The sequence below is a fragment of the Xenopus laevis genome, chromosome 9_10L (assembly GCF_017654675.1).
Source record: "Xenopus laevis strain J_2021 chromosome 9_10L, Xenopus_laevis_v10.1, whole genome shotgun sequence".
Classification (NCBI taxonomy): Eukaryota; Metazoa; Chordata; class Amphibia; order Anura; family Pipidae; genus Xenopus; species Xenopus laevis.
The window spans coordinates 52,102,769-52,121,448 of record NC_054387.1 but is presented as its reverse complement, the minus strand read 5'-3'; the positions used below and the strand labels follow the sequence as shown (position 1 = coordinate 52,121,448).

Sequence of the window (18,680 nt, the reverse complement as noted above, 5' to 3'; positions counted from 1 at the left end):
TCCTGACCTAGATTGGAAGGAAGCCACAAATAACCATTCATGCAAATGGAATACCCAAGCCAGCAGTACAGGGAGAAACAATCAATGTTACTCTGGGATTCTGCACCATATGTCTCATACATTCCCAGCATGGAATAAGAATAAACAATATTTTCTTATCCAAGTTGAAATTTCCAGAAATGGCAGATGATATATATAAATATAGTAAATCAAATTGAGTAACCACAGCACATTATTACATATATTAATCAACTATATTTTCTAGTGCAATTGCAATGCTTTAAAATGCACACAAAACTTAGTGCACATTGGCAGCATTCATAAAAGTACTTTGGGCCAATGCACACTCATAACCATGCTGCAGCAGCACTAATGCGTCTGGCCAACCTATTTTCATTAATTATGCCCAATTGCGACCTGGCAGTATTTCCAGTTGCGTCAATAATTACAACTGAAGTTCCAAGTGAATCATATGCTTATTATTGATAGCACACGCCGTTATGTCATTCTAAAACTAATAATGGTGACATTCCAGACCTTATTAAATATTGTCATTCTTCTCAGGTTTATTCTGGCAGGAAGATCCCATAGGTTGTTCCTTAAGTGAGCAGAGACCAGGAATTCATATCCAGACAGAGACGAAAGAATCCTAACATATTCCCATTCTCCGAACCAGCAGATACAACAGTCGTTTCGCACCGAGAGCTGTTTGACTACTAAACCTTGCCCCGAAACCCCACATTGAGTATGTAAGAGGGGCAATATCTACATTCCGTTTTGCTGTATGATCCTCCATAGAGTCTTTTGGGAGGTCTTTCCATGCATCTGCCATTTGTCTCATACATCAAATCAATGAGAGCCAAAGCAGTGAATGGTGCCATATGCCATACACACACCATAATGGGTTTCACTGCAGCATTAGTGGCCTTTGCAAACAACACATGCTTTGTAGTGACTTGTCTTCTAAAACAAGACACTAACTACCATGTCCGAGCATTGAAGTTATTGCTTGGTAAAAATCTCAGTATGCCTTGCAACAGTTTTCTTTTTCTTTTCTTTCCACAAAAACATAACTTAAGCTTTTTGAAAAGTAAACATAATTTCAAGCAACTTTGCAATATACATCAATTAAAAAATATGCAGACTTTTCAATGGTTTCTGACAGCTCCCTAAGCCTAGCCCCCTGCTCTCCTGCTGATCTGTCTGACTACTTTGCTGAGCTGGCTGACTACTGTAACTTTGTATCAACAGCCAGCTGTCCTCAGCCTGCATCCTTCAAATCCCACAATTCCCTGCACACGTGATTTCAGTAATGAACGGAACATCACAGTGCAATGCATTGTGGGTTATGTAGTTCCTGCATGCTGTCTGTAAGCTGTGGAGAAGTTGTTACAATTTCAGAGTTTTAGTCCCTCCTTCCCTGCCAGGATTTTAAATGATGCAGAAACAAAAGAACTGTTAACCAGTGCAGCATAGAAAATGGCATTTATTCATACTTTTTAAAGAAACAGGTAACTGTGATGGGTATATTAGGGGTTTCTGTGTTATGTGGCCTCTGTATCAAATTTTGGTTTGGAAGCCGGAGTTCCCCTTTAATAATCTGGCAAACAGATGGTGTTGTTCCCTTATAATGTGTGGATGCTGGTCGAGCAATTTGGATCCTAGCAACCAGATTGCTGAAATTGCAAACTGGAGAGCTGCTGAATAAATAGCTAAATAACTTATAAAATACAAATAATAAAAAATGAAAACCAATTGCAAGTTGTCTCAGAATATCACTCTCTACATCATACTAAAAGTGAATTTAAAGGTGAACAATCCCTTGAAAGGCAGATGTTATAATAGACACAACAGTAGCTAATATTCCTCAGATGCTGCTGAGAAATAAATATAGCAAATTGTTCAGAATCTGCTCATGGATTACTGAGCTGCCAGACTGAAACAACAGAGACAGGATCATTAAACTTTAAACTTCAGTTTTGGAAAGTATTTGAGCAAAGTCTTTATTTCTGGTGAACAATCTGAAAACAAATGAAAGTGTTTGAAAGGTGAAAACCCCTTTAAAAAACAGTGTTCAGCTATTTATGCAATCTTAGCAAATACTGCCTCCAACTGGTGATAATGAGGTACATCTTCTTATGTGATGATATTACGTGCAAGACTAATTCCAGGTAAAGTTGCTGTCCCGTGTTAGCCAGTAAAAATGTTACAGGGCAACCCTTAGCAAGAGTGGTATAAAGGTGATACCTTTATTGGCTAACTAATATAATCATAGCAAGCTTTCAGAACATTTTAGTTCCTTTTTTTTTTCCAATCTGATTACCAGGTTGAAAAAGGAACTAAAATGTTCTGAAAGCTTGCTATGATTATATTAATTAGCCAATAATAAAGGTACCACTTTTATACCACTTTTATTTTTTTAATTTCAAAAGGGTTGTCCTGGGCAAGACTGACAAACACATGAGTGAGTAGAAGCACAGACTTCAATATAATAACATGATGAAACCCACACCCCATTATGAGGTGCATTTAAATAACAACAACAAAAACACTGCCTATGAAATTATATTTTAATGGTAGAAAGTCTGGGAATGCCTAAAGGATATTTGCAGTGAATTCCTGAGCAGGGTGTGGGTGAATGTTTATTAATAGATGCCATCCTTTTACTGGCTGATGTTTTCTAGATATAATGAGAAAGAGCAGAAAAATCATTTGAGTTGCCCTTAGCTATAGCATTCTGCTCACTAGATACATGTATATAATATATACAGCTTTCTGTATGGCTACTGGAGATTTGTAAAAAAGCATAAATGTACTTCTACAATAAATACACCACACTGTGGGATGAAATGGCTGGAGGCATTTATTAAACAAACTTAAATATAATATGCAGTATACAAAACCTATAAAATAAATAACATTGTAATCGTGACCACCAAACAGTCATGTACACATAGCAACAGTTTGTAGAACAAGCAATTAACTAGACCAAAGAATCTGTCTAGTTCTAATACCTGAATCCTGTACAGTTTCTTAACACTTCATGTCAAAACCTATCTATCTCAGGCCTCAAATGTAGTATATAAACACCCACTGCTTACTATTAGTGATGGGCGAATCTGCCCTGTTTCGCTGAAAAAGACGCGAAACTCTGCGTAAAATGAAAAATTGGCCAAACGCATTGAAGTCAATAGGCATCAAATGCGGCAACAATTCTGACACAAGCAACAATTTTTAGACTTGCGACTCTTTTGTCCAAATGCATTAAAGTCAAAAATCATTTTGCCGAGCAACGATTTTTTTTCCACTGCGAATTTTCACGCCAGTTTCGTGAAAACATTTACAGTTGGCAAAGTGCAGAAATTCACCACAAATCCATGCCTGCCAGATTAATTTACCCATCAATACTTACTAAGCCTCCAAGTCCCACACACTGGCCGCCCCACTAAGGACACTTCTGCCTGTTTCCTTAAAGGAGAACCAAACCCTTAATTATAAAAACTCCTACCCTACATAGACTCCCTCCCTGTTCCGCCCCAGCCTAGGTGTTGGCCCCGGTAAATGCCCCTACCTCTTTACTTACCCCTCTGTGCAGATTCTGCGCAGAGGAGTTCACTGGCGCCATCTTCTTCTCTTCGGTAATCTTCGGGAAGAGAGTGGCGTAATGGTGCATGTGCAGATGGAGCAATCTTCCGGTCCGTGACAACTGTGCATATGCCGAAAGTGATGGAAATTGCCGCATCACTGGAAGAAGACCCAAAGGTTACCAAAGAGAAGAAGATGTCGCCCATGAACTCCGCTGCACAGAATCTCCCAGAGGGGTAGGTAAAGAGTTAGGGGAATTTATCGGGGGTAACACCTAGGCTGGGGGGAAGCATGGAGGGGGTCTATGTAGGGTAGGGGTTTTTATTATTAAGGGTCTGGTTCTCCTTTAAGGGTGGTTTAACCCACCATAAACCAGGCTCAAGGATTTTTCATCTTTCCTTCCAACGCTTTGAAAAAATGTCCAGTCCTACCACAGACAGATGGACATCATCCCTTGTATAATACCGAGGCATCTTTTCGTCCAACTCTCGTCTGACCTATTTTGCTTGGCAAAAAAGTTTTTTTGTCGCGCAACAATTTTTTTCACTCATTGGAGTTTATGCAGCAAAACTCGGCTAAAAATTTCGCTCATCACTACCTGTGACACACAACTACATAAACAAGTTCATGCAAAAGCCTCTAACCAAGTTCCTGAATGTCACCGTACTCTCCAGTTGCTCTCACCAGTTCTCCAGTTGCTCTCACCAATACTCAGTCCATGACACCTCACCCCTTAACTTGCTCTCTTTCTGACCTGCTTCTGGTGGACAGTACTGATCAGTGTCTACTACTGCAGGTCCGCTGACCCCTGCCATGGGACTTGGATAACACACATTTATATATACAAGCTGGTGCTTGAAATCTCATGAAAGCAGGAGAAAGTGGTTTAAGTAAACTAGTGTATAATGGCGTAGACTAAAGGTGACCATACACAGAGAGATCTGCTCATTTGGTAATGTTGACAAACAAGCAGATCTCTCCCTGATATGCCTGCACTGAGGCACTAGGGCCCAACGATCAGATCATAATGAAACAAATACGGACGGTCGGATTGTGGGACAGCATCAACGAACAGATGCAGTCCTCGATCCGACTGGATTTTTAGCCCTGCCCGATCGACATCTGGCCGACTTTCAGCCATATAACGATGGGGGAAGCCAGTCAGAGGTCCCCATACACCGGCCAACAAGCTGTCAACTCGGTCTGTCGGCAGCTTTTATTGGCTCGTGTAGACGTAATAATTACAATCTTTCCTGTAAACAAAAGATCATTTATTTTCATTATACACATTTAGAGCTGAATTGTCAGATATACAGGGGTAGAAATAAAAGACTTCTACCTGTATCTGATGATTCAGCAGTAAACCCTGACCGATATTCAGGCACCTTTTGGACTTGGCCGATACACACACGACTGTTATCTTTTGCCGATATCGGTCAGCTTATCTTCCACCATAAACGCACCGAATATCGTATGAAACTTTGATTCGTATGATAATATCTGTGTGTCTATGGCCACCTTAAGGTGGGAAATGGGCATGCTCTGTCTCCCTTCTTCAGATGGACAATCTGTGTGTAGGCAGTGAATTATTATATTTGTAGTCTACCCAAGGTTGCCAAATCTTCTTAAAAAATTATAGATGTAGACCTTCAGGACCTTGTCATCATCTGGGATGCTGCTAGAAATATACAGCTTATTAGCATTTCTGTGTTTTTCCAAAGTCTGCTCCAGGACTGCACACAAAAGAGCTTCATATGGATCCCTTCTCAGGTTTACATGTAGTACTAAACGTGTGAACTGTGTGTGTGTCCTGGTAGTGGGGCATTCCCTGAAGCAACTGCCATCAGTGAAGAGGCACACCTAGAAATGGTTAATTACTGCCAGAACAGGACTTTATATCCCACCTCTAGTAATATGGTGTTTATCAACTGTTTTCTTTGATTTTATCACAATTTATACTGTTTCTCTTTAATATTTTTCTCACTTTTATGTTGTAGACCCCCAAGCTCTAATGTAGGGTAAGTCCATTATCATGAGTTATACTGTCAAAGCACCATCTCTCAAAAAAAAGGATGAAAGCTGAAAGTGGACGTCAGTCCTGTTCCAACAGGCCATCACAATGTGAAGAATCAGTATTGCTTGAAAAAATTCTGCTGTGAAGAGTTGTAAATTCTTTTTCAGCAATACAACTGTTTAGGGGCTCCTTTTTGTTAGTACTGATTTTAAACTGTGATGTTAAACTGGTAGGCTTGGGTCCCTGAGATAAAATGGTGGCCACAATTTGGTGCAACATGGGCCAATGTTGATGGCAAGTGTTTCAAATGTGTTTTGGCGCCAAAATCCACAGCGTGTATTTGCACCCGGGCTGACACAGTGGTTCCAGTTGCAGGCAAACAAGAAAGCTGATGCCAGCATATGGGCATAATGTGATAGCCTACATAACCCTAACCCTGAGATATATGCCACTCCTCAAGCATTTCAGGTTTCTTTGTCTAACTGGTATTGGAAGGTCTCCAGTAGAAAAGCAATTTTAAAATAAGAGTTGTTTTTATTGGCCAAGCAGATGGCATTTTAATTTTCACTCTAGAGACTCCTAAATAATGGAAAAATGCTCTTTCTCTCTATATATACAAAGTTGCATAGGTTGCTTTTCCCCTGTAACATCCTAAAAGTAAATTTTTGGAGGTGAATTTCACCTTTAATATGACTCTCCATTTTTCAAGACAAATACAAGCATTTTGATGTCAGTGTCTATTTAGTTAGCCGTCCCACACGGCCACTCCCTGACTATTTGGCTGCAGTTTACATAAAGAGAAGGAGGGACTTTGCTCCATGTGTATAACTAGCAGAGAGGAGACTGTGCTTGGGAGTTGCATAAGGAAACACCATGCTTTCTTTTATCCTAACAGGGGTTCTTTCAGCTCTCATCTTAATCGTCTTTTCTACATGGAGAAAAAAAAACAACCTGCCCCCGGGGCCCACTCCATGGCCAATCATTGGCAATATCCATCAAATAAACAGACTGGCTCCTTATGAGACTTTAGCACAGGTAAGTGGATCCTGCAGTCATTTGAAATCAGCATTTGCCTAAACATGCTTTATATAATAATTTGCTTTGCATGCACTCTAGTGACTAGTACCTGTAGTTAAGTGGGATACACTGTAGGAAAGGCATTGCCGTGTTATAGTGATCTGGGTGCTGCTCTGGTTGTGCACTGTTTATGTGAATATGTAAACAGGAAGGTGGGGAGGGATTTGTGAATAAATGTGAAGCCCTACTCTGGCTCTCAAGGGTTGTAGGGTGCTTGTATATTTTAGGAAGTTACTATACCAACCCATTTTAATTCTAGGTATACCTAGACACTGTAGACGAGGCTGCAAAAAGACGAACATCAGTCAAGTTCAAACTTTTCAATTGAAAAGTGGGGTATATACAAAGATGCACAACAGGATAGAGAAATAGTTACAGATAGATATATAGATAGATGATAGATAGCTTGAGTGGCATTGGACCTCTGACTGCCAACAACCCTGCCTCAGCAACTGGTGCATACGCAGTATAGTTTGCAATCAATCCACTGCCAGGTTTACCTAAAAGTGTCTGTCAGCAGGTAAGGGGATTTTTTTTTTTAAAGTATTAAAATAAATATGTATATATATGTGTTGTGTTTCTATCAGTTAGGGGAGAAATATGGACCTGTGTACACAATCCATTTTGGCTGGAAACCAGTGGTTGTACTGTATGGATATGACACACTCAAAGAAGCCCTTATTGGCCAAGCTGAAGATTTTAGTGGAAGGGCCATTGTGCCAGTCTTTGAAAGGATTGCTAATCGGAAAGGTAGGTTTCCAGTCACATTAAATAATAAAATTGTTATTATTGCTTGCAGTTTCTCATTTGGTGACATCTTCTAGGAGGATGTCACCAACCAGTGGCTCAAAAGAAACATGTTGCTTACCGACCCCTTGGATATTGCTGTCCGTGGTTTCAAAGCAGATCCGTATTTTTGAATTCCTGGCTTCATAAAAAAACAGGTGTACTGCCACACAGAGACTCCTGTAGTCTGCCAGTCCACATAGGGCTACCAATAGTCAATCACAGCCCTTATTTGGAATCCCTGGGGACTTTTGCTTGTGTTGCTCCCTAACTATTTTTACATTTTAATGTGGATCACGGGTAAGAAAAGTTGAGGACCCCTGCCCTAGAATAATGAGGAGGCTGTTGCCAAAACGGATGTGCCAGAAAACAGAGAGATGGTTTAAAAGCATATAAATTGTTTTGCTCTGCCTACAATCTGACTACAATAAGTCTGTAATTGTTCTTTAAAGGGGTTGTTTACCTTCCAAACACTTTTTTGGTTCAGCTTGTATCCGATGCACCAGAAATAAAGTTTTTTTCATTTGCTTTCTATTTTTTATTTTTGAATATTTTTCAAAGATTTCAGTTTAAACTCGATCCAGGTGCAGCCTCTGAACCATTACAATTGACTACATTAGTAGTAGTCCATCTTTGGAATGTTAGCAACTGTTGTATCAGTTAAAGGGCACCTGTTGAATATTTTCCCTAACCAAAGGTGCGGGGAACAGTAACTTTGTTTTTTTTTTAATTGCCCCCCGCCAGCGCTAGGACACCCACACCGGGAAGGTTGGGGCACACACATAAGTGAATGTTTGCTCATTATGTGCATGCGTGTGACGCTCATTGTGTTCATGCGCTCTGCACAACATGACCACTTGCACCGGGAGCTTCCTCCCTGTGTCATAGTGCTGGTGGCAGGTCCGGACTGAGAATTAAAATAGGCCCTGGTATTTCAGGTACACAGAGGCCCAATCAACCCACATAGAGGCCCAAACAGCCCCCACCAGCCCACTAAATACTGACTTTCTATGGGACCTTATAGCAGCCCCTCTTGCATCTGCCAGAACCCACAGATTGCCAGTCTGGGCCTGGCTGGTGGGGGGCAATATTTTAGCCTGCACCTTTGGTTGTGGAAAATATTTTTGCCCAATAGGTGCCCTTTAAACAACTGCCTTTAATGAAACTCAGGGATTCTGTGTTTCTGCTCAAAAATAAGAAATGCATTAACTAATGTATCAATTAGAAAATATAGTCAGTGACTCCCCTCTATTAGCTGCTCCTGGGAGGAATGAAAAGGTGAAAATTAAACATTAAACTTCAATATTAGAAAAATGGTCAAAGACAAAAAATAGAAATAGATTTCTGGTTTACTATCTGATACAAGCTGAACCAAAAACGTGTTTGGAAGGTGAGCAAATTTGAAACCTCTGACAGGGTGAAATGGAAACAGGGAGAAGAGTTACAGGCATGAACATCATTCTGTATTTCAAGTCTGGCATGTATTTGTTTGTATATAGTTGAAAATGATGAAATTAAATATTTTCAGGGCTGGTCTTCTCAAATGGAGCCCACTGGCAACAGCAAAGGAAATTTTCCTTGACTACTCTGCGTAGCTTTGGCATGGGCAAGCGCAGCATTGAGGAACGGGTAACTGAGGAGAGCAAATATCTGCTTGAATTCTTTCAGGAAAAGAAAGGTACTGCTCCATGCATGGGATTACAGGGTCACCATCACTATTGCTGGCAAAGTCCAATTTACCCAACATACTGCCCCATTGTTATACAACCTGCAGCCCTCCACCTGTTAATAAATCTGTACTGACCCCTTTTTGCTTTACTATATACTCTGTTACATCCCTCCCATTGACATAGTCTTGCCTTCCAATATACCCAAGTTATATTCCCTACATATATTCCCATACACTATATTGACTTACACTATCCCCCAGTAATTGCTTCTTTGTTTAACACCATATCACTATGGACTTCATATAGAGCAACCATTCCCACACAAGAGATACATAGAGTTTCACAATAGTTTCATTATTTAAAACCACTGCTTTGTAGGGTTCTAGACAACTATTTGTTGCTTGGAACCCTTGAAAGCTCTGCCGTAGTATGTAACTGTGCTAGGTGGCTTTAATTAATAAGATCTCTTTAATTATTCCTGATGAAACATAGCGAGTAAAATTATGTACAGCATAGTTATAATGACTGATATGCTGTTAGATTTATCTGACTTTGCCTCAGATACCTATAATGGAATGCATGCTTTGCCCTTTGGAAAATGGGTCATAATTTAGAATGGCAGACAAAAATAGTTCAATTTGCATTATTCTATAAATTATGCCTATTCACAAATCCCTGCATGTGATTACTGGTGGATCACATTAATTATTAATGAACATCTGACCCTTTTTCTCTCCCGGCCGTATGATCTAGAATGAGATTTTATTCTAATGCCAACAGAGATGCTTTGTTATACCGTGATGTTAAGGATCTGCGAAAAACCCATTATCCAGAAAGCCCTGAAATAGACCAGTTTCCCATAGATTCCTATTTTAACAAACAATTCTTCATTTCAGACTGGTTTGCTTTTTCTTTCTAATAAGATTGTACCTTGGACTTGACGATAACTAAGCTATAGAAACCCATATTGAAAACCATCCTATTGGGTGGTTCACATTTTAGTATGTTATAGAATGGCTAATTATATTCAACTTTTAAACTGGCCTTAATTTTTTTCTTTTTTATAGTTTTTGAATTATTTGCCTTCTTCTTCCAACTCTTTAAAGCTTTCAAATGGGGGGTCACTGACCCCATCTAAAAAACAAATGCTTTGTAAAGCTACAAATGTATTGTTATTGCTACTTTTTATTACTCATCTTTCTATTCAGGCCCCCTCCTGTTCGTATTCCAGTCTCTTATTCAAATCAATGCATAGTTGCTAGGGTATCTTTGACAGTGTTCTAGTCTAATATCTGTTTTTTTGCCAGGGAAACCTTTTAATCCAGGACCTCGGATAACAGCAGCTGTCTCTAACGTCATCTGCTCTATTGTGTTTGGTGACCGGTTTGATACAGAAGATGAGACCTTTCAGACCTTACTCGGGATGGTTACTGAGAACATTAGTTTCTTGGGTAAACGTGGGTTCCAGGTAAGTTGCGATACAAATTTCTCTCAAGCAAAAATACAGACATTGGTAGAGATTTCATAAATTACATTTTAAAAGTATTCAGATGAGAATTCTGAGTGAGTTAATAAAGTTCATTACTTCTTTTTGTCTTTAGGTCCCCTTTAAAAGTGTTTTTTTTAAATTTGTGGATTTTCTGATGGGGAATATGTATTTCTGCAGATGTACAACACATACCCTGGCATCCTGAAATATCTTCCTGGAGAGCACAACAAGATTTTTCAGAATGCTTCCATGCTACAGACGTTCCTTAGAGGGCTAATAGACAATCACACTCTCAGCCGCGACCCTAACTGCCCCCGGGACTTTGTGGATAGTTTCTTGAACAAAATGGATGAGGTAAGGTTCAATCTGATTATTATGCAACAGTTACTATATGTGTCAGAATAAGTTACTGTAAGCTAAACAGTCTATATTACTCAATACTGAAAAAGAAACATTTTTGTTATCACCCAAGTTTATAAACCCACAGAATTCCTTGCTGAATTCTAATATCTTTATAATTTACAGTAGGGGATACATTATCCCTTATAATACAGTGTTACTCAGAGTTCCCTGTATAAATCAGCCTGCAGCCTTGTGCCTTTATATGGTTACAAAACTTCTAATATCCTTATAATTTACAGTAGGGGGTACATTAGTCCTTATAATATATGAGTGATATTTATGGTTTCCTTTATAACTCAGCCTGCAGCCTTGTGCCTTTATATGGTCACAGAACCCCTCAGTGACTTTTAATATCCTTATAATTTACAGTAGGGGGTACATTATCCCTTATAATACATCAGTGATACTCAGAGTTCCCTGTATAATTCAGCCTGCAGCCTTATGCCTTTATATGGTCACATAACCCCTCAGTGAGTTCTAATATCCTTACAATTTACAGTAGGGGGTACATTATGCCTTATAATACATGAGTGATACTCAGAGTTCCCTGTATAACTCAGCCTGCAGTCTTTATATTTTTATGCCTTTATATGGTCACATAACCCCTCAGTGAGTAGAGGGTACATTATTACTTATAGCAATATTATAAAGTACCATTAAGAAATATGTCTAAAGTTACTAAAATTTGCTAATTCATAAATTCAGTGCTCTTACAGACACACCTTTATAGACCTTTCTAGCATCACTATAAACTACTCATCCATAAATCTGCCTGGTGCTGATGTTGAATAGTACTCATTCATAAATCATTCAATGTGAAGTACTCATTCATAAATCTATCTGGTGCTACCATAGAATACTCATTCATAAACCTATCTGGTGTTCTTTTAAAGTAGTAATTCATAAATGTGTCTGGTGCTACTGTGTAGTTTTAAATGTGTCTAGTGCTGCTATAACACACTCATTCATAAATGTGTCTATTGTTGCTGTAAAGTACTTATTCATAAATCTCTCAGCCGTTATTATAAATAACTCTTATAAATCTGTTTAACCTTACTAAATCTAATACAATGATATTCACTGATAAATCGCCTGAGTTTTTAAAAATAATCAACTCATAAATCATGTTCAGCGCTTCTCTGCACTTTCACTACTGCCTGCATATATTTAACTATAGTGATTTATCCCCCATGTTCTCCAGTGTACCCAATCCAAACTTGGCCTGCCTTACCTCGTAATTGAGACCTTCCATACTTTTCATCAGCGTAATTGCGCCTCTCTATATTTACTTAATTTCATTGATATCCCTTTTAAACACTGGAGACCAAAACTGCATCACATATTCTAGATGGGGTATTGCCAGTGCTTTGGAAATGGAACAATTCTTTGCTGGTCCTTACTGATGCCGACTGCCATTGCTTGCTATAGCCAGCCAGTCATATGAAGGGTATAGGTGGCTACACATTTTTAGATCTCTAATGCATAACGGAACGTTTATCAACAATGAATTTTCTTTAGGAAGAGGGTAACCCAGATTCACATTTTACCATGGAAAGCCTGACCTGCACAACATTTAATCTGTTTGTCGCCGGGACGGAAACAACTTCCTCTACAATCCGCTGGGCACTCAGGTTCATGTTGGCCTACCCAGAAATCCAAAGTAAGGGAATTCAGAATGGCTTTCGATGAGCATCAATAAACACAAATATGGTCCTTAAGCTTTATTTTTGGGCTAATATGCTAGTATGACTTTGTGTAAATTTCAGAAAAAGTCCAGGATGAGATTGACAATGTTCTGGGATCTGACAAATGCCCCTCCCTTGAGGATCGTGTGAATCTGCCTTACACTGACGCAGTAATCCATGAGGTGCACCGATATGCCAGTGTTATCCCTAATGGCCTCCCACATGAAGCTCTGTATGACATTAAGTTCAAAGGCTACACAATACCCAAGGTAAGCCATGATAAAAGGTTGCCCAACTAGAGAAACAGGGGATGGGTGCGGCAGCCCAGGGCCCTCTATACCCTAGTATAAAAATTTGTGCTAAAAATTTGTGTAAAGAAGTGCAGTTATTTTCTCTTAACCCAGGGGGTGGTCTCACTGCCACAGGAAGCAAAAAACCTACATCAAATTCACTGATCTCCAACAATACGAATTTAACCTAAACCTAAGTGATTGCCAACCAGATCTAATGACATGGAATTAAAAATTGAAGGAATTGTTTTGGGGGATATTGGCCTAGTGGCAAAATGATTATAAAGCCCAGTGTGGTCTTCTAACCTGATTGACAGTTAGCTGGCTGATTTTTCAGCTACATATTGGACGTGCAGGTCATCAGGAAGGCCAATAAGCTGCCAGCCAGGCCCAAAAGGCAAACTGTGGGTTCTGGCAAATGCCAGAGGGGCTGCTATAAGGTGCCATAGAAAGTCAGTATTTTGTGGGCTGGGTGGGCCTCTGTATGGGCTGATTGGCTGATTGGGCCTCTGTGTACCTGAAATGCCAGGGCCTATTTTAATTCCTGCCAGCTCTGTCTGGGGAGGTTTTAGCTTGTATAAGGTTAACGACATACGGGTCATATATACACCAGCAGAAAAAATCCGATAAAATGCCTTCCTCGCCTTGGGGCAAATTCACTAAGCGCCGAAGCGCCGAACGCTATCGTTACTTCGCTAGCGTTACTTCGCTAGCGTTACTTCGCTAGCATTACTTTGCTAGCGTTACTTCGCTAGCGTTTGTCATTTTCGTTACTGCGCAAATTCACTAACGAACGCTGGCGTAGTTTCGCTAGTGTTACTTCGCACCCTTACGCCTGGCGAAGTTTCGCTAGCGACGTAACTACGCAAATTCACTAACGCGCGCAGTGTACTGAACGCTACCTTTTACGCTAGACTTCCTTCGCCACCTCAGACCTGGCGAAGCACAATAGAGTAGATAGGGATTGTTTAAAAAAAAAGTCAACATTTTTTCTAAGTCCCAAAAAACGCTGGCGTGTTTTCTACATTATGGGTGATAGGCTGAAAAAGATCGAAAATGTTTTTGGGGCTCCCCTCCTTCCCCCCTACATTTCCTGACTCATGGCAACTTACCTAGACAGTGGGCACATGTGTAGGGCAAAATAAAAATTTTATTTGATGAATTAAAGGTTTTCTAGGCATTTGTAGTGCTGATATGTATTCCTCCATTGAAATTTGAATTTGGCGCCCTATGCAAATTAGCCTTCGCTAGCGTAACTTCGCTTTACTTAGCGAATCAATGCTAGCGCAACTTCGCAACCTTACGCTACCCCTGTGCGCAACTTCGGATTTTAGTGAATTTGCGAAGCGCTGGCGAAACTACGCCTGGCGAAGTGTGGCGAAGTGCGTGAAGCGCAACGAAGTTGCGCCTGGCGAAACTACGATTGTTAGTGAATTTGCCCCCTTGTATATGTGTACACTGGCAGGCACGGAAGTGGCCTGTTACCACATACACAATGTATGTTAGTGTGAAAATGCATACTTTATCAATTCCACTGAAAAATCTTGTGCCTGTCAGTGCACCCACATACAAGGTGCCGAAGGCAGCACATTTTCTTCAAGCCGTTTGCCATTAGCCCAAATAAATGAAATGTACCTGACCTGACCATTAATACTAATATCAACCTTTCTCATCTAAGGGCACTCAGATCATTACATTCCTCTATTCAGCAATGAATGACAAGAAATACTGGGATAATCCTGAGAAGTTCAACCCTGATCGCTTTCTGGATGAAGATCGCAAGTTTGTGAAGAATGAGGCACATTTACCATTTGGAGCAGGTAAGGAGGAAAGGCTATTACAAATTAGAAAAACATGTGCACATTCAAATTCTCTTTACTGAACTCACCAGTATGATTATATACTGGGTAACCTACTTGTTGTGAATGGTTAATATTATTAGGTATGTTATTACCAGTTTCAGTAAAGGAGAAGTGTTAACCCGGGGTGTTCCAGTACTCCACTATGGGACTCAAAGGTCTTCAGTATGTAAAGGAGTGAACAAAACTTTAGCCTTTGTTTTATTATTAACAGGGAGCTATCATGAAAATGAAAATGTAATATACCGGTACTTAAATAAGAAACTTTCTAAATACAATCAATTAAATATTCTGCATCGTTTCTGAAATAATCAAGTTTATGTTCACTATTTCTCTCTCTCAGCATCTGTTTGTCTTCAGTCTGTCTTCATGCAGCAGTTGGATGTTAGATGAATACAGGGGCCCACCGGGACCACTGTCCAGGGCCCCCCTCTGCCCCCCGCTACCTACTTTGAGCCGAATCGCCGATCACCATACTCGCTCAGGCGGCGCATCGCGCATGCGCAAAAATCACTAAGCACACATGCGCAAACGAGGCTAGGCGCGCATGCGCAAATAGCGCTGTGATGCGCCGAAATTGTTTTTTTTAGAAAAACTGTTTGGGAGAGTGGGTCTGGCCCGGCGGGGGCCCACTAGGGTCGGGGCCCACCGGGTATTTTCCCGGTGTCCCGCCGGGCCAGTCCGACACTGGATGAATAATTCAATATATCGTTTAGGGGGGACTTTCTTTCCTAGCAGATGAATTAGAGCTCAATCATATAACTGAGTCCAGTACAAACAAAATAACTGCCTATTGCACAAATTCTGCATGTAGAGAGACCGGGTTTCTGGTGGTTTTAATACAGAGAGCTCTAATACATCTTCTAGGCAAAAGGAGTCCCCCTATAAGATATAATGGATCTAACTGTCAATGATTATCTGTCACCCAACTCCTGCATGAAGACAGAATGAAGAGAAACAGATGCTGAGAGAAGAATAGTGAAGATAAACTTGATTATTTCAGAAACGGTACAGTATATTTCATTGGTTGTATTAATAAAGTTTCTTATTTCAGTATGCTGAAGCTTCTGTTAAATTTTCATTTTCACGATAGTTCCCATTTAAAGAGTCAGTAAAGAATGTTGAGTTGTTTCTTGATACAGCAGACTCTCTGAGTCATATTGTTAATGGAGCTCTATTTAATATGAAGACCTGCATCTGCCTCATCAGCTATTGCTTTCTTCACTTACAGGCAAACGCTCTTGCATAGGGGAAGCGCTGGCAAAGACTGAAATATTTATATTCTTTGTAAGCATCTTGCAAAAGTTCAATCTGAAGTCTCCTCCTGGGGAAGGTGGACCTATTAAATTGGCTGGAGGAGGGACACGTGCACCCATACCTTTCAACATATGTGCTGAATGGCGCCTGTGAGAAGGACATGGGACAGGTCTTTTTACTAATGCAGGTTTAATTTTTGGAAAGTTGAAAGGTATAAACCACACCAAAGGTTCTTAATGTATGAATCTGTCCTGGATGAGAGTTAATAAACAAATTATGTGCATGTCTGCTGTCTTTTTGTACTTGCTTGGTGATTTTTTACTGAATGCTTTCCTGTGCATTGAACTGTACATGTTTATAAAATAAATGACTATGTATATTTGTAAACTGCTCTTTGTTTGTGTCCAGTAACATGCACAATTCACCGACTGTTCAGCAAAGCAATAATACATATTATCACATTGGATCTTGGCACTCCAGAGATCTGGGTGGTGGATGAGATTAAATGTTAAAGGGGGAGGAAAGGCTGGCCAAGTTGGAATTGGTTAAACTGGAAGAGGTAGGGAGATATTATTGAGGGACTATGCTATAAACAAGTCCTGTCCGACTGTTTCCATTTATAGAGCCATATTCAATTTCAGGAGCAAAAGGATTTGAGTTGAAAAAAAATGTCTCATTAATTATTCTGTGGAGCAACCAATCTGATTTTTGCTTGATAACTGTTTAAATATGATTGCTGATTGGTTGCTCTGGGCAATATCACCAGTAAAGCTTCACTCCACTTTTTACACAGCATGATAAATAGGCCCCTTAGTCTACTCAAAATCAGTTTTATTATCACAGAAAAAAAAGAAAATACATATCAAAAATCCATGGAAGACTGACCTTGCCGTAATGCAGAGCTTTCTGAATAGTGGATTTATTTTCTTAATTGCACTTAACATAGGTGACTATCTATATTGCCAAAGTATTAGTGAGAAAACTTCGGGCGTCTTCGGAAAACGAATCGCTGAGTGTGCTTAGCACCGGTGATTTTTTATTTTAGCCAGCGCAAGAGTGAGGGAAGGCGTTGGGGGAGATTGGTCGCTGCAAAGACGAGGCGATTAGTCGCCAGGTGACTAAATCTCCCCGAAATGCTCAGTGTGACCTTACCGTATCATACTGGGCTGTGAGCCCAAGAGGTCTTAACCTATGTAAATCCATTAGAGGATAGCCATGCCCCCTATAAAACCTCACTATGCCTTATGGTCTTAATTTCTTCACACTGAAGTATGGAATTGGAAGTATAGACAAATACTTTCTAATAGTGGTCTAGAAATCAGTACCAGCAGCACTCAGTGGCTTAGGGCCATTATTGTATATAATGTAGGCTACTTTTTGTACAGTATTATTCACCTCTGTACATCTGCTACAGAAAAACAAGGGCTCATTTCCAGTATACAAGGAATTGTGGCTACACACATTACACTTGGTGCAGCTGTGCTCTGTGGCATGTGTTGGTTGCACCTTAATGATACATTAGGAACACACAGTTCAGAGCTCACAAGTACAATAACCCCCTTATTTAAAAGGAAAACATTGTTTTTCAAAACACATTCGTTAATAGTGCTGCTGCAGCAGACTTCTGGACTGAAATCCATTTTTCAAAAGAGCAAACGGATTTTTACATTTAATTTTGAAATCTGACATGGGGCTAGAGACATATTGTCAGTTTCCCAGGTGTCCCTAGTGATGTGACTTGTGCACTGATAAACTCATAACTGCTGCACTTCAAGTTGGAGTGATATCACGCCCTCCCTTCCCTCTCAAGCAGCCCATCAGTAGAACAATGGGAAGGTAACCAGATATCAGCTCCCTGGTAGATATAAGAACAAAACTCAATAGTAAAAATCCATGTCCCACTGCAACACCTTTAGTTACATTGAGAAGGAGAAACAATAGCCTGTCAGAAAGCAGTTCCGCAGCACTGACCAGGCAAATTGACCTGAGATGGCTGCCTACACACCAATATTACAAATAAACAAAATACAGTTGTTGCTTCAGGAATTACATTTTACATGGTAGAGTGAATTGTTTGCAGTGTCAACAGTGTAAGTTAGAAATAAAACCTACACCATAAAAATCATGACAGATTCCTTTAAAAGTCTGCTCAAAGCAGGAATTATGTGCAAGGCTCTAAAGCAACATACATCCCATGGCACTCCTTTCTATGCATCATAAATGAAGAACAGTAAAGAAGGTGCACTGTGGGCAACAAAACATGAAGCTTTGTGCCATTGTTTTACACTTTGCCCGTGTAATAACACCTGTATGGTCATTAAATATCACCTCTTCCTTTTCATATCTGCTACTAGCTGCCATGTCCATAAGCAAGCACATATTGTATTCTAGTAAAGGCTCAGAAGGGTAAGGCAGTGTTATCACAGGGGTGTGTTCAGGAAGGGCACATTTCACTGTGCATATTTACAGAATAAGATTATTACCAGGTCAGCAGCAGGAGCCATTCTGCAGCTATCTCTGCATTCGGGGGAGGCATTTAGTTGTCTTTAGAGTCTTTTGGCTAACA

At 40.1% G+C, this 18,680-nt stretch overlaps 1 protein-coding gene across 1 annotated transcript; it reads left to right on the top strand.

Moving 5' to 3' along the window:
* Positions 1-6,398: 6,398 nt before the first annotated feature.
* On the top strand, positions 6,399-16,504 carry LOC108701176 (cytochrome P450 2C20). The gene is made up of 9 exons (XM_018235461.2): positions 6,399-6,634; positions 7,264-7,426; positions 8,991-9,140; positions 10,440-10,600; positions 10,799-10,975; positions 12,542-12,683; positions 12,790-12,977; positions 14,677-14,818; positions 16,089-16,504. The coding sequence occupies exons 1-9, from the start codon at positions 6,473-6,475 to the stop codon at positions 16,265-16,267; spliced, it is 1,464 nt and encodes a 487-aa protein (XP_018090950.1). The 5' UTR covers positions 6,399-6,472; the 3' UTR covers positions 16,268-16,504.
* Positions 16,505-18,680: the final 2,176 nt, after the last annotated feature.

Bases quoted from the DNA above. Each gene is read 5' to 3' on its own strand.
- LOC108701176 (XM_018235461.2), top strand. From the start codon at position 6,473: ATGCTTTCTTTTATCCTAACAGGGGTTCTTTCAGCTCTCATCTTAATC. The intron at 10,601-10,798 runs GTAAGTTGCGAT...GTATTTCTGCAG, and splicing joins TGGGTAAACGTGGGTTCCAG to ATGTACAACACATACCCTGG. The intron at 12,684-12,789 runs GTAAGGGAATTC...TGTAAATTTCAG, and splicing joins GGCCTACCCAGAAATCCAAA to AAAAAGTCCAGGATGAGATT.